General features: G+C 40.3%; 1 protein-coding gene across 1 annotated transcript in view; it reads right to left on the reverse strand.

The window, feature by feature from the left end:
- Positions 1 to 130: 130 nt before the first annotated feature.
- The window catches only part of nxn (nucleoredoxin), a 95717-nt gene continuing 79295 nt past the window's right edge, over positions 131 to 16552 (reverse strand). Inside the window, exons 6-8 of the mRNA XM_066662500.1 lie at positions 14141 to 14320; positions 12340 to 12464; positions 131 to 1217 (exon numbers count right to left, since the gene is read on the reverse strand). Of these exons, the coding sequence (XP_066518597.1) occupies positions 1035 to 1217; positions 12340 to 12464; positions 14141 to 14320 (488 nt within the window). The 3' untranslated portion in view covers positions 131 to 1034. The remainder of the gene's footprint in view (positions 1218 to 12339; positions 12465 to 14140; positions 14321 to 16552) is intronic.

The following is a 16552-nucleotide window of genomic DNA, read 5'->3' on the forward strand; positions in this document are numbered from 1 at the left end:
AATCATACTGAGGTTGCAATATCAATAAAAGCCAGTAATGCAAAGACAACAGTGTACTTTGCAGTTCTTAAAGGAGGTGCTGAATTCCCCTTTTCCATTTTAAGTTTAGGAATGGGTTAAATACAAGACCAGATAGCAGGGCTAGACAGTGAGTTTTAATGGCCAGGTTTCATCAGAAACACAATGAAGTAGAGGTAGAGAGAGAGAAAGAGAGAGAGAGAGAGAGACAGAGGCTGTGTACCCTATGCGCCTACATTTAGTGTGGAAACGTGCTATTATATGCTATTCTGTGCCTTCAAAAAAATAAAATAAAATACCAATTGACTGCTTTAATAGAGGGGACCTTCACAGAAAATCCACTTAATGTGTTTGAGATGGGAAACAGTCAGTCATATTACATTATTACATCAAATATCAACAAGTAGGAGGAACAGAAGTCCATTCCTGAATCAATAATCATCGACTGCATATAAATGGCTGACACGGAAAAGAATAGACTAACTCTTTAAGACGCTTTCTATACAGAGATATCAGTTTGTCCTTGTACGCATAATGGAACCAGGTGAAGCTGAAATGTGTAATTTGTTCCTCAAGTACATCTGTATCATGTAATTTATTCTTCCTTAAAGCAGTATCTGAAGCTTAAAATCCAAGGCTTATTAATGAAATAAAAAGGAATAAAACTGTTCTGAAACTGTGTGCTGCACCTGTGGGGTTTCCAGCTGCATTATGAAGTACTATGAATGAAATGCCAAAATAAAAGCAACATAAAATGTGAGGTTTAGGAATTATATGAATTTTACCATCCAGGATGTAAATGCAAGGCACCACAGGAGAGAAGAAAGACTCCAGGAAGAAGGGGTTGGGATTGTTATTTGTTTTTTTGTTTTTTAAAAAGGGGGGAAAAGATCAGTACAAAGTGAGGTTTTTTTTTTTCTTTCTTTTAAAACAGTCTCACAGGAGTAGCAGAGGAGGGGGCAGGAAGTCCAGGGGCTGATGCAAAGTGTAGTGCTGTTCAGGCTTTCTTTTCTGCTTTAAATGGGCTCTGGTTTGAGTTTCTCAGCCAGAAAGTCACTGACAAACTGCTCCACAACAGCAGGTGTGATCTCCTCCACGTCTTTGACATATTTGGCGCGGGCCGACATGTCCAAGATGGTCAGCAGAGGCGCTGCCTCTGGGAGGTTGGTGTAATCTCGCAGAGAGTCGCTCATGTCGTCCTGCAGAAAGAGTGGAGACGTTTAATCAACAATGGATAAACCAAAAAAATCAAATACAGGACCCAAGGCTTTCTGCTTCAGAAAAACAGAACAATTCAGTGAGTGATTTTTCCACTGTTAGTTACATGTTACTGACACAGACATACAATAGTGCACACAAACTTGTGCTCTTATAAATACATTGGTGTTTAAATATAGACAATGCTTTCACCTGGACCTAGCCTTAACAGGTGTTAAAAAAAAGGTCTGAGTTTGTGCAGTGCTAGAGAATTCTGTAATATACAAATTCACAAAGTTAGTTTGTATGTTGTGTAGTTTAAAAAGTATGTGTGGATTTATCAGTAGTCTCAATCAAATGAAAAAATGGTAGTAATGATTAAAATGGTAGTTTTCCTTTCGTTGCGGGAGGCAGAAATGGGTAGATTTGAATTCATGACAAACTGTTCAGAAGAAACTTTTCTTTTTAGTTTATTATAACATTGCATAGAGGTTTTTATAATATTTGAATTAGAATCTCAATTTGCAGAGTAAAAGTTTCAGGGAGAGAGTTAACGCAATGAAGCTCGGACACAAGCTTTAATCAAGAAAACTACAGCACGCAGCTCACATCTCAGACAATAACACCTCCATATTCTAGCTTCACCAACTTCACAAATGGTAAATGTGCAGTTTAAGCGAGGCATGGGAAATGTGCTGAAGTCGCAGCAGCTGTTTGTGACACTAAAATCACTGCGATCTGTAAAATGAGTGAATTTTGGGAGGATGTTGTAGCCAAATTTGGTGACATGATTAATTTGTGTGAAAAAAAAATCCACTAGTATATGTACACATCTATTTGGGAATGTTGCAGGAACTGCAGCTATGTTAAGTCCAAGATAAAGGTACTGTAAGGAACAATAAAGAGCATCTAAATAGAAAAGCATTGTCAATAACATCTAATGTTTTGGAGCATCAGCACAAGGTCTTACTATCACCTTGCCTAGTACCAGCTAAGGGCTAGTGGAGTAAAGCCCCAACCAGCAGTGGAATGGTTCTCTGGATCCATTAAATATCTTTGAAATCAGTTGTGAGTACCTCATCTCACTAATGCTTTTATGGCTTAATACAAGCAGATCCTCACAGAAAGATTCTGGGATCTAGTGTTACAGGCTCAAAGAATAGGAGATGCAGTACCTGCTGAAAAAAGGGGGTGCAAATTACCTTCTGATAGTCCTGATTTGAGAAGGAATTAGGGGCAAAACTTTGGCAGGTGCAGGGAAGCAAAATGAAACAATACTCAAAAAGATACCAAGCTGAGATGCCTTGTCTAAAAGCAGTCATAATATTTACACGAATTGTCTGACGACATCGGCTCAAGATGGACATGTTGCGTCGTCTTCTGGATTTCAGTTCAGAAGTTAGCGAGCGTGTTTTGATGAGTAACAGTCAAAGCTAACTTTGATGCATGAAATTTAGTGCATGAAACGCTCAGTGGTGAGCCGGTGCACACAGGGCTCTCGTTAGAGGGAGCAGCTCTCTTTCTTCTCTGCCCCCAGCAGTGCAGCTTGCCCACCCTGTGCTCCACACCGGCAGGGGGTAGCCAGGGGGAGCTTATAAACACCACACCCCTCTGAGAGGGATCTGAGCTGCTACTGAACTGAGAGAAACACACCTCACATGAAGCACACGGAACAGAATAGATATCAGTGTGTGTGTTTGTATAAAAAAATGGTGCATGGAAAATGCTTTAGATATAGCATTTAAAAGGATCTAGTTTTTTTGTACAGGAAAATATATGCAAATTCACAACTTTTTTTTTCACAATTTTTTTTAATCTTTTCCTCATTTCCAAAGAATCACACACAGAAAATGTACAGGAAAAATCACATCACACTCCTTACACACAAGATCAAACCCAGGGACATTTTCCCAGTGACATTACCTGCAGCACCACGGTGCCGCTCTAATTTAAACTATATTTAGATGCAGTATCCACAGTTTTGAGTGAACAGAATATTTGACAGTAAACAGCTTTTTTGAACAATAAATTTAGACAAAAAATTCAAATGCTCAGCTTATTTAGGAAGGGGAATTATTTGTAAACGCCATATGAGATGAATGAGAATAGTACAGCCAGCTCACTCTCTGCTTATGCATTTTACAGCTCTTTCTCCAGACCTGCTTTGACCTCTCATCCTAACAACGTATAACTAGCCCTTTAATCCTCTACAGAAGAAGCCTGACACACACACACACACATCCCATCAGGACATAGCATTAGTTATGAAAGAAGTACAGTATATTCATGGCTTGGCAGTGGTGTTTATGGAAAGTGCAGAATCCAGGCTCTTGCACTCTTTCAGGAATATGGTACGTTTGATAGAAAGATGGGCTTCCGTTTCCTGTCTCAACCGCAGATGGGACAGATGGCTCATCTCTCACTTTAGCATGATACCATGATCCTATTTCCCCCTCGGGTAATCCCTCCCGACGAGAGGGGCTCGGATGGGACTTGAGAGCATTTTCATATGGAAAGTAGTATTTCAGAACGTACAACGTGAGAGCTACTGTCCACTAGGTGGCAGTACATTAAAGGCCTGCTTCAGAAAACCTCATCTCAGCCTGTCCATTCCAGCTCTGACTTCATTCCAGTGAAAGTATGAGCTATTCCATGTAACGGTAAACGCATTAAACCACACAATCAGATCTCGGCCCTCTGAAAGAATTGCTCCACTGTTTTTGTTGCCTAAAAAGGACAAGAGCGGCAGGCACAGATTCGGTGACCTTAACTTCTTGCAAAACTGTTTACAGATGGATCTGACACAGCAGCCATGGCAGCACATTCCATGGCTGACCATTAACTTATAGACAATGTCTATTTACATTAAGAGAAAATGGCACTGACCACACAGGCAGGATATTAGCATTCACTCTGCCTCAAATCCCAAAGGCATTGGAATAGAGGTAGTGATGGCTGTTTTTAAAGAAGCAGAATCATTTATTTCTCCTGAGATAATACCAAGAAATTGTATGAAATGGCCTTGAACTACAAATTTTACCAGATTCAGAGTCCTACAATGTAAATTCAGCCATAAGCTTTTAGGCTCAAGAATTAGAACCACCAATAGTGGAAAAGGCTTAATTAGAACCATCAATAGTGGAAAAATACAAGTACACTGTGGCAGTGTTGATTATGTACTTCCTGTGATGCAGTACATGGTGAGGCATGATTTTACTCATAATCACTTCCTCTCTCCACCGTCCAGATGGAGCCTATTGTCCGTAAGACAAAAGCATGGGAACCCATGATCTCGGCTGGAGCTGGAGAAACCTTCTGCCACAACCAGCAAGGGAAAAAAATAAAAATAAGAAAAACATCATCAGGGTCATAGAAAAGCTTCTGCCAGAGAGATGGAGGCCTGATAGAAGCCAGAGGAGTTGAAGCCCAAGGGAAGAGAAATGGAATCTGTCGCTGTTGTGCTTCCAGTCTCTCTGATAGGAGGAGATTACATCTCTCGGCCTGTCTGCCTCTCCATGTGAAGCCATGCGTCTTCTCTTTATGCGACTGCAGAGCATGAGTAAACTGGGTTTCGCACATATACAGTGAGTGCCTGTGCATATACGCACGCACACACACACACACACCCTGCTGCGCTGAGAAACAAAGAGGTGGGGGGGGGGGGCGACCTGTGGCTTCCTCCAGTCTAAGAGCCAGATAAGAACCGCTGTATTTGCTGTGTCACACCAGCCACACAAAGCTGAGATTTATTCAGCTTTTCTACAGCACTGTAGCTTTCCATGCTCTAGGCATCAGATAAGACAAGCACGGAGAACACGCCCAACCCCCTCCAACACACACACTGCATTCTACACATCACACATTACTCAGCACAAGAGAATTCCACATGGTAGAATAAACCGTTACATCACACAGAGGGTTTTTAAAGGGAAATGGGCAGCAATCCCAAGTACTAGTCCATTTCAAATACCTATGATATGTCCATATTATACCTTATACACACACACAGTTTTACAGTGGTGACATTAAAAGCTGTCAAATATCCAGCGCAGAACAAATTAGGAAAAATATCCAATTCCGACCAATACTTCATTGCATTCATTCATTCCTTCATTGTCTGTCCAGTTCAGGGTCGCGGTGGGTCCGGAGCCTACCCGTAATCCCTGGGTGCAAGGCAGGAACACATCCTGGAGGGGGTGCCAGTCCTTCACAGGGCAACACACTCACACCTATGGACACTTGAGTTGCCAATTAAGCTGCCAACGTGTGTTTTTGGACCATTGGGGGAAACCGGAGCACACAGAAAAAACCCACACGGACACGGGGAGAACACACCAAACTCCTCACAAACTTGAACCCCCACACTCCAGGTCCCTGGAGCTGTGTGACTGTGACACAACCTGCTGCACCACCAAGATCATATTCAATATCTAAAATTTGAATCGATTCCACCTCTGTTCCAATTTGTCCCATTTTTGCCACAGAAACACACAGGAAGAATTTGAACGCAAATTGAATGTAACTATGTAATGATATAATTACATGAAAAAATGACAGAAATAACAAAATGACCGAAATAGTTCTAGACTTCAAAGACTTCAAATATCTTCAAAGAAATACCAAAAGAAGAATCAGGGGTTACTCTGGTGGGGTACTGAGTTCCTTTTGATCTCTGCAAGATGACCACACACACATTGGTGTCTCACTAGCCCTGACATGCAGCAGCTGGTCTAGCCCCAGGGGGCAACAGTGTCCAAATTTCCCACTTGGAATCTTTCAGTCCCCTCCCTGCCCTCTACTCCATGACTGACTGGACCAGCAGTCTGCAAGCATGTGTAGTTAATGCCCTCTTTTTTTATAATAAAAATGAAAAAGGGCTTCTCAGACAAAACATAGTAAAATGTAACTATGTAAAAACAATTAACAAATATATGTTTTTCAGTAGGCCGTGTTGTGAGTTTGTTATGCCCCATTACACATGGGGTCCTTCCCAAAAAAGGAAAAAAAAAAAAAAAAAAAAAAAGGGTTGGAGTTTTAGCATTAACTGTTGCTTAGTTGGAATGGTTAGTTTTGTGGCCTAAACTGAGATGATATTTGTAAATACAATGTTGGGTTTCTCTGGAAAAATCAGCATTACTGAGATGCTGAGAAGGAACAGTTCTCTGAGCGTCAGTGGCTTACATTTCAGCCTGATAAAAGATGGTGCTGGTGGTGTAGTTCTGTGTATGTAATGTGTGCACAGCTGGTGTTCGTTTACAGTGCGTGTGTGTGTGTGTGTGTATACTGCTGTGGGAGTGTATAGCTGATATTGGGGGCGTGGCAAAGCTTCAGACAGACACAGCAGCAGACAGAAACATATGCACACATCTGAAACTCAAACCATGAGAACAAGCACATACATCAATACTGAGAAGGAGCTATCCGAGAGAGAGAGAGATATCAATTTAAACTGCTGGATAATTTCTGCAAGGGTTTTTTTTATTTTATGTTGAATGACTAGCTCTGGATCATTCATTCATTCATTTTCTGCAAACGCTTATCAAATTCAGGACAGTGGTGAGTCCGGAGCTTACCCAGAATCACTGTGCACAAGGTGGGTTCACACCTTGGAGGAGGTGCCAGTCCTTCACAGGGCAACACACACTCGCACCTATGGACACTTGAGTCGCTAATCCACCTACCAGCATGTTTTTGGAGTGTGGGAGGAAACCGGAGCACCCGGAGGAAACCCACGCAGATACAGGGAGAACACACCACACTCCTCACAGACAGTCAACCCGGAGGAAACCCACGCAGACACAGAGAACACACCACAATCCTCAGTGTCACCCGGAGCAGGGCTCAAACCCACAACCTCCAGGTCCCTGGAGCTGTGTGACAGCGACATTATCTGCACTACACTAAATATTACTGCTCCACAGCCCAATGCCTGGGAAGGGGTTTATAACCCTTTGGCCAATACTTTGCTTAGAGTGCTGTGACCTTAAATCCCATATAAAGATCACATAAGGATTATACAAACTGTGTACAAAGAGGTTTCCTGAGGTAACCGAGTTTTTTTTTTTCTTTCTCAGTAATATATAAACAGTTTATGATATTATTTCTCTCACACTCTTGTGCATAGTGACAGAATCAAAAAAGCAAAAGCATAAATTGTTAGGTCATTTTAAATCAGAAAAATCCTGTTGCTGTACAAACCGGATTCCAAAAAAGTTGGGACACTAAACAAATTGTGAATAAAAACTGAATGCAATGATGTGGAGGTGCCAACATCTAATATTTTATTCAGAATAGAACACAAATCACAGATCAAAAGTTTAAACTGAGAGAATGTATCATTTTAAGGGAAAAATATGTTGTTTCAAAATTTCATGGCGTCAACAAATCCCAAAAAAGTTGGGACAAGGCCATTTTTTTTTTACCACTGTGTGGCATCCCCCCTTCTTCTTACAACACTCAACAAACGTCTGGGGACAGAGGAGACCAGTTTCTCAAGTTTAGAAATAGGAATGCTCTCCCATTCATGTCTAATACAGGCCTCTAACTGTTCAATCGTCTTGGGCCTTCTTTGTCGCAACTTCCTCTTCATGATGCACCAAATGAAAGATCTGGACTGCAGGCTGGTCATTTCAGTACCCGGATCCTTCTCCTACGTAGCCATGATATTGTGATTGCTGCAGAATGTGGTCTGGCATTATCTTGTTGAAAAATGCAGGATCTTCCCTGAAAGAGATGACGTCTACGTGGGAGCATATGTTGTTCTAGAACCTGAACGTAGTTCTCTGCATTAATGGTTACTTTCCAGACATGCAAGCTGCCCATGCCACAAGCACTCATGCAACCCCATACCATCAGTGATGCAGGCTTCTGAACAGAGCGTTGATAACAACTTGGGTTATCCTTGTCCTCTCTGGTCCGGATGACATGGCGTCCCAGTGTTCCATAAAGAACTTCAAATCGGGACTCATCTGACCACAGAACAGTCTTCCATTTTGTCACACTCCATTTTAAATGACCCCTGGTCCAGTGCAAACGTCTGAGCTTGTGGAGCTTGCTTAGAAATGGCTTCCTCTTTGCACTGTAGAGTTTCAGCTGGCAACGGCGGGTGGCACGGCTGAGCCCAGTCTGTTATTTCCTTGACAGTGGCATTCCTGTTTGAGGTGCAGTGACGTTTAAGGGCCCGGAAATCACAAGCATTCAGTAGAGTTTTATGGCCTTGACCCTTACGCACAGCAATTGTTCCAGATTCTCTGAATCTTTTGATGATGTTATGCACGGTTGATGATGATAACTTAAAAGTCTTTGCTGTTTTATGCTGGGTAACACCATTCTTTTATTGCTGCACTATCTTTCTGTGCAACAATGGTGGAATTGGTGATCCTCTTACCATCTTGGCTTCAGAGAGACACTGACACTCTGAGAAGCTCTTTTTATACCCAATCATGTTGTCAATTGACCTAATCAGTGTTAATTGGTCTTCCAGATGTTCGTTATATGCTCAATTTCCTTTTTCCAGCCACTTATTGCTACTTGTCCCAACTTTTTTGGGGATTTGTTGACACTGAAATTTTGAATCAAAATATTTTTTCTTTAAAATGTTACATTTACTCAGATTAAACTTTTGATCTCTCATCTATGTTCTATTACGAATAAAATATTGACATTTGCCATCTCCACATCATTGCATTCAGTTTTTATTCACAATTTGTTTAGTGTCCCAACTTTTGGAATCCGGTTTGTATTAGAAAGTGTCAGATATCCTAATTTCTAATCACCACATCTGTAGCCTATGTTTGCAGTCAGTGTATAAAAATGTTAATATAATTTGTAATATAAGCAAAAGGAAAGCTGCTAAATACTGTGTATAAATATGTATGCAAATTAAAAAGGACTTTGCAGAAGATGTGGGTACAGTACAACTTTTCATTGGTTTTAAATATTCACCTTATTTTCCATGACAACATGGGAGAAACATTAGAAGCATCACACTTCTTTGACTAACTGAGACCTGGAAGCACACAGAGCCACTCATTTGTCTGCTGTGAGCGACCACTCTGAGTGCTGTGCTGACGTCTCTCCTACACCAAAACCAACACTGCGCTTGGAGTAAAGCCAAATGAGCGGCTATAATTTCGGCAGATGTTAACACCCCCCCACCAACATTAAATGTCATATTTGGAAGCAGATATTTGCTTCTTATTATCAATTATTTGTTTCTACCTGAAATGCATAAGCAATGCTTATGGTAGCACACAACACCCTCTCACACAAAGACTTTACACCTTAAAGCCACTGGTATTCTTCTTTCTTTGTATCAAGCACAAAAAAACCCAAATGTACATGTTTAGTACCGCCATGTGTTCCTCACTTGCTTGACAAAACACAGACTTTACATATTAAATCCAAACATATGCGTCTGTACTGAAAGTTACTGAAAATTCTAATACAAAAGTGAAAGACACAAATTGTTGAAAGGGGGAGTGGTGGAGAAAGGTGATTTGTTCTTTATTCATTATGGGTTATTTTCTGATCTTTTACAAAGTACACATACGCACATCTGTCTGATTCTAGACATCTGGGGGGCATCATAGTGTAAAGTGGGTGAGGCTTTTTGACCTGAAATCATTATCAAAACCTCACAAAAACAGAACCTCACTCAAATATGTTTCATTACACCCAAACTGAACAATGGTGAGCAGAGATATGAGAAAAGGTACAGGGGACAATGGCAGCTAATCAGGCCATTCCAGCTCCTGCTGCTATCTCCAGCTGTGTGGAGTTTAGCGGGAGAAGACGAGATAAGACAAGTTCTGAAAACACAGGGCTTCCTCTCTAACAGAGCGGGTGTTTACTGAATAGAGGATAAGAGGAGACTGAGGGAGACTATCCTATTATCAGCAGAGAAATTAGAATGGTGTGTTTCCATGTGAGTCTCATTTACTTTATGTTCATGGCAGTAAATGTAGACATGCCTCCTAAGAGATTAGTTTATAAGATACAGGAACAGATGGTGGTTTGCACCTGTATTAATACCACGTGGCTGTAAGGATTAGTCAAGTGTTGAGGATGCTGAATATGAAAAGAATGTGGATTGTATGTGTTGCCATGCAATTTATGCTCTGCTGTTATATGGTTCTCTTAAGACACTTTTGTATATTCTTTTAAAGGCTCTACAGTGATTGCTACATTGATTCATTTTCTCTGACTGCTTCATGCTGATCAGGGTCATGGTGTCGGGAACCCACCTATAATCAATTGATGCAGAGCAAAAACATATCTGGGACTAATTGCCCGTCCATCACTTGCCTGAGCTTCACTTACATTTTACACACCTGTGTGCCCACCAACAGTGTGTGTGTTTACATGCACTTAATAATTAGACAATTGCACACAATTAGATTGTGTGTAATCCACTCAACACATTTACATGCAAATCTCAGTTTACACGAGTTGAACAGTGATATAATTTCTGCTTAATAATATCACAGAAAGCCATGACATCATTTCTGCTGTGGCTTATTAGCAAACATGGCCTTACTTTATACATTTCAAATACACCACAGTGCTGCCCTTGTCAGAGGACTTGTGGGAGAGAGTGATTTTCAGGTACAGAATGATGAGAGAACTTCAGAATGTGTGTCAGAGATGGCTCTACACTGTCCTGTTATGTGTGCGCACATGAGCAGGCCGAGAAATCAGAAAGAAATCGGGATATGAGTATACAGTGATCCCTCGTTTTTCGCAGGGGATGTGTTCCAAGACCACCCGTGAAAAATGAATTTCCGCGAAGTACAGTATTTGGACTTTTAAAACCCTCCCTGTACTGTTAACAACCCACCCTTTGCATTAAACAGTCATTTTATAATGTTTTTCAGCTGGAACTACATGTGATATCCTACCAGTTTCTTTAATAGAGTAATTCCTAAGCTGTGATTTAGCGTAAGTAATTTTCACTCGGATGTGGACATGAACAATACATGTACTGTACGTAAGAAATACTTGTAAATGATATATTTTGTCACCTACAGGCCTAGTCTAATACATGTAAATATACGTGTAAAAAAAAAAAAAGCTTTTAATTTACACACCATAAGAAAATGATATTCATCGTCTCTCCAATTGCCCCAATCACAGGTCATCTTACAACGCACTATGTCAGCAAGAAGTTACTGTGCAGTATAATGCATATCGTCTGCTATATTAATAACATATATAATAATAAATGAACTAAAAAGAGGAAAAGGATTTGAAAACAACATCATAAAGATTTGTGCACTCTTCTTTGCTGACAAAGGGCTAATAATAGCAAAAAATATAGAAGAAATTTATGAAATTTTAATTAATTTAATGAAATATTTTGGCTATTCATCTTTCACGGTTTTCCTAGATTTTCCATCAATATCTGCGATATAGCGGCCATAAGCCCCTTGAAAAAACCCGCCAGTTTCAAGACCTTATTTCAACCTCAGAAATCCGAATATGATCAGACGTAGACACACTCAGTGTGTTTTTAGAATTGGTGCGGGAACCCACGCAGACATGGAGAGAACACACAAATTCCTAACAAACAGTGACCCGAGGTGGGTATTGAACCCACACCTCAAGGATCTGAAGCTGTGTGGCCGTGACAAGCATCAAATTACCATTATATTACTTCATGTTTCCATATTACCATTACATTACTTCATGATTAATTATCTGTAGTAAGTGATCTTATTTTGCAGAGTTTGCTATGACTCCTAATGTTTCATACACTGTAAAAACATGAAAATGAAGAGATGGCAAAAGTATCGAGAAACTGCAGAGACATTATAAAGTAAATGACTGGTAGCTGTTTAAAAAAAATAAAGAGAATGGCTTGGAAAGCTCAGCATGGTGTATGCTAATGAAGAATGTCCTACCCTTCTGCAAAAAACAGCCTATCAGTTCCTGAGTGAAGCCAAAGTGGGAATAGTCCTTCCTCATTTTTGGAGAACAGTCAAGCACTAAAAAATAATAATTTGATTTCCTCTGACTTGACCAGTGATTTCTGTCATGTTTTTAAACCATAGTGAGGTTTTTAGTTTGGTTTCTGACTGAAAGAGATATGAGTCTGGTTTAACATACACACACACACATACGTACCTCTCCAGCCACAAAAAACAGAAGTGGAGTCTCCTCGTCCTTGGCCTTGTACTTGGCCATGATCTTCTCTGCGATTGGCTGGATCAGCTCTTTGGCTGGCTCCAGCTCACCCTCTTCTTCTGCATCTGGAAGAGAGCGAGAGAGAGCAGAGACTGTGAGATGGGTAAGGGAAAAGTAAAAGAAAGGGGAGGAAAAAGAGAAGAAGTGCGGTAAAGGGGGACAGGGCAACCCTTTGGAAAAGAAAAGCTGAAATTATCTTCTCCAAACCAATGAGTGAAGAGGTGCAGAGAAAGACCGGGGTGCAAGATGATGGGTGACTGGATGGATAAGGCACAATGAGGGGGAAAAAACTGACAGAAAATATATAACAGAAGGGAAAAATGAGAATGAGAGAAGAGCAGATGGCCTCAGAATGCCCCTGTGATGATATCTCTCAGGAGCATGAGCCAAACACAAAAAGCTCACCTTACTCTAACTATATTCTGCCTCAGGAGAGCGTGATGAAAACCTCCTTCTCAAGACAACCCCCCCCCCACTCACATACACACTTGTTTTTAGACCTTGCTAGGGCATAGGGCCATAGACATGTCCGGGATACTTTAGATATATAATAACAGTCTGATCATAACACTGAATGTCCAAAAAAATAAAAATAAATAAAAACTATCAAAGAAGTCATTTTGACTATATATTTAGGTGCACTATTAAACTTTAACAAAATCAAAAGCACTGGTGTCCTGTCCAGGGTGTGATACTGCCTTGTGTCTGTTGAATACTAGTAGTCTTCGGTCCCACTGCAACACTGATGAACATAAAGCTTGTTCACTGTTAGAAAAAGGTATATTTATATATTAAATATTATATATAAATATATAAGGGTAATGAGGAGGTGCATTTGTCTCAAACAGTGATTTTAGATTCCACTAGCGTTCCCTAAAAGCATATTATATTCTCTTCTCCAGAAGGAGAGGCGGGTATTTGTAAGATGACTTTAAAAAGGTTAAATGGGACATATGAAACCAACACAATTTATCAGAACATAATACAATTATGTTCCCAGACTAAAGGCACTGACAATGCATCCTTGAAGGTACCACAACATTCACAGTTTTTCTGAGTGTGTACAGAGAATGGATGAATGTAATGTAATGTAAAATGGAATGTAAAACTAGGCAGGTGACATTCTAAAATTACATTTAATAAATAAATAAATAAATATAATAATTTGGACATACAAGGTTTTGTTCCAACAATGACAACATGCAAGTCTCATGTATACTATAGGCAAATTAATGGAAAAACATGGACAAATGAATGTAGCAAAATGATGAGTGCAGATGATTTCAGGCAGTCTTTTTTCCCCTTCATTGTAAATCGTCCTTCTTACTGTTATTTTTATTATTATTATACTAGTAAGAACTAACAAAGCAATTAATATCATACCATGCTCTGTGTAAAATCCTGAGCAGGCTCAGTTCAACTTAATTTAATGCTGTTATCTACAGAGACATGGGGGGGAAACCTCCAACTTGAATCTTAACATTTTCCAAAACTGGGTGAGTGCATGTGTGGTGCTCACAATAAAGAATGTTACTAGACCGCTGCAATGATGGGGGTATCCAGTAGCAGTGCTCTTCTAGCAGCTCTCATTTGTCATACATTTATTTGCAACTAGAATAATTAAAGGAATATCAATAAAAACTATGTAAAAAGTCAGAAACATGATGTTCTTCCTGGCTGTGTAAGAAAACCTTGGTGTTCCTAAAAGTCTATGGGCCCACTCACATACACACAAGCTCACCCACGAACAGTACGAGGCAGGGTCCTTCATGGAGCTGTACTGCGTTGGATTCGCTGAGCTCCAGGACGGGCCGCGGGTGCCATGGAAACCACCGACACTCTGGGTCATTTAACACCTCCACTCTGCCCTGCCGCGAGATCATGTGACCCTCTGTATCCAGCAGGATCAGTGTGGGGATGCCTACAGTGCACACACAAACAAAATAATTCACATCATTCACATCCTTAGTCCAAAGATCATGTATTGTGTAAAGTGTCACACTATTTATTGCAACTTTTAATTTACCATCAACTGCACATAACCTTTATAAACAGATTTGTACATTTCACAACCAGTATTGAAATCTGAAAACAAACTATACTGTGTCAAATGGTTCATACCAGTTTACTGTTGTTTAGAAATTAAATCATGATAGTGGACTGTTTAACTAGACTAACTGGCAGCTGACAAAATCCAAACTGCACTTTTTAGATAAAGGTAAATTCACACTACCCGGCGCTAACTGCAGAAAGTAAGATGGGAAGTAACTCAGTATCTCCAAGACCCTGTCCAAACGGATCATTCATTCATTCATTATCTGTAACCGCTTATCTAATTCAGGGTCGCGGTGGGTCCAGAGCCTACCTGGAATCATTGTGCGCAAGGCGGGAATACACCCTAGAGGGGGCGCCAGTCCTTCACAGGGCAACACAGACACACACACATTCACTCACACACTCACACCCGGAGGAAACCCACGCGGACACGGGGAGAACACACCAACTCCTCACAGACAGTCACCTGGAGGGGGAATCGAACCCACAACCTCCAGGCCCCTGGAGCTGTGTGACTGCGACACTACTTGCTGCGCCACTGTGCCGCCCCCAAACGGATCAGAAAATTTTTCAAAACAGAGATTGTCCTCCCTTCAGACAAATATGAAAATGGCTGTGTTATCATGTCTATGCAGTAGGGGGCCACAGTACCTCTTCAAGAGAGACATCAAAACACCACAAACATGAGAGAATCACAGGTTTAATCTTAAATCACTCCAAATATTATATGTTGTGCACTATGCAAGTCATGAAATAACTGAATCTAGATCTTAATTGTGAATTACATATCTCTAATACAACATAATTCATATTATATAATTATTCACTATATAGGGAATGAGGAACTATTTGAAATTCAACCAGAGACAGGCACTCCGGTGTGACGTTAGTGTAAATATATTTGGATCCATGTCGACGGGGTCTACATTTCTTTGAAGTGCAGCTCTACGTAGGAGTAAATGGCTGTAGCTTGTACTTCAATGTGCTGTAATGGCAGAAATTAATAATTAATTCCTCTAAAGGATCTCATTGTCTGTGCTTGCAAATTACCAAATAAAATCAGTTCTGATTATGCTCATTTTGTCCACTCATATTTAAAAATAATGAATCTAAACTTCAGGGTTTAGGGGTCTAATATCAGCAAATGAAAATAACTGTGATTAATCACTTTTAGTTGCACTGACACATTATTTATCTGATTGTTTGTTTGACCCACCTAAAATAAAAATACATTAGATATATTCATACTCATAGACATGACTGCCAAAAAGGAATTCTTCATTTTCAAGACATTTCTGAACAAATGAGTTACAACCCACACTCTATAGAAGTAGGAAATCTATAAGCCATTCAGGAACTGACAGAGCACTGTAACTCAGATAAAATGTATCTACCACTTTCAGTAATGAGAGGGGAAAAAAATACAAGCTCCATTCTTGCATCAGATCTGGAAAAGATCCACATCTGTTTCTGTTCATCTGTCCATTGTGAGAAAATGCAACCAACTTGTAAAAGTTTGAGGGGTGGAAAAAACCTCTACAGATTGTCTTTTTGGACACTGTAATAAAGGCAGAAGGTGGACAATTTAAACACTTAGAAATCTCATAATACATTCCAGTAACTAAATCTTTGGTGTAATGTTCTGTTAAAATTATTTTTAAAACTTTCCATTTCCTGATGGTGAAACATTTAATAACTTAATGTAGTGTACTTAATGCAAATTCGACTGGAAATTAAATAAATGAAGGGTGTTCTTGGACTTTGGCACAGTGCTATATATCAGCTTTTACAGCTGAAGAAAACATGAGCCTTATTTTCCACTGCCACACTTTAAAAGCCCTTTTCCCCCTGAGGAGTTATCATGGAATTGTGTGGGTTTGTGAGAGTGCAGCTGTATACTGGCTTTCAGGTGTACTCCAGTCATGACCAGCCTGAGCACAACAGCTGTATCTTCATCAACCCCCTGCCCCCACCCCTCACACACACACACGTGGGCAGATGTATGTGACCCTGCGGCTGTCAGCCTGTTAAAATCAGGCCACTGGCTGCAGCATTACCCTTATCACTCTTAGTCAGTGTGAGTGAGTCTAGAGCTGGG

The sequence above is a fragment of the Hoplias malabaricus genome, chromosome 1 (genome assembly GCF_029633855.1).
Source record: "Hoplias malabaricus isolate fHopMal1 chromosome 1, fHopMal1.hap1, whole genome shotgun sequence".
NCBI classification, from domain to species: domain Eukaryota; kingdom Metazoa; phylum Chordata; class Actinopteri; order Characiformes; family Erythrinidae; genus Hoplias; species Hoplias malabaricus.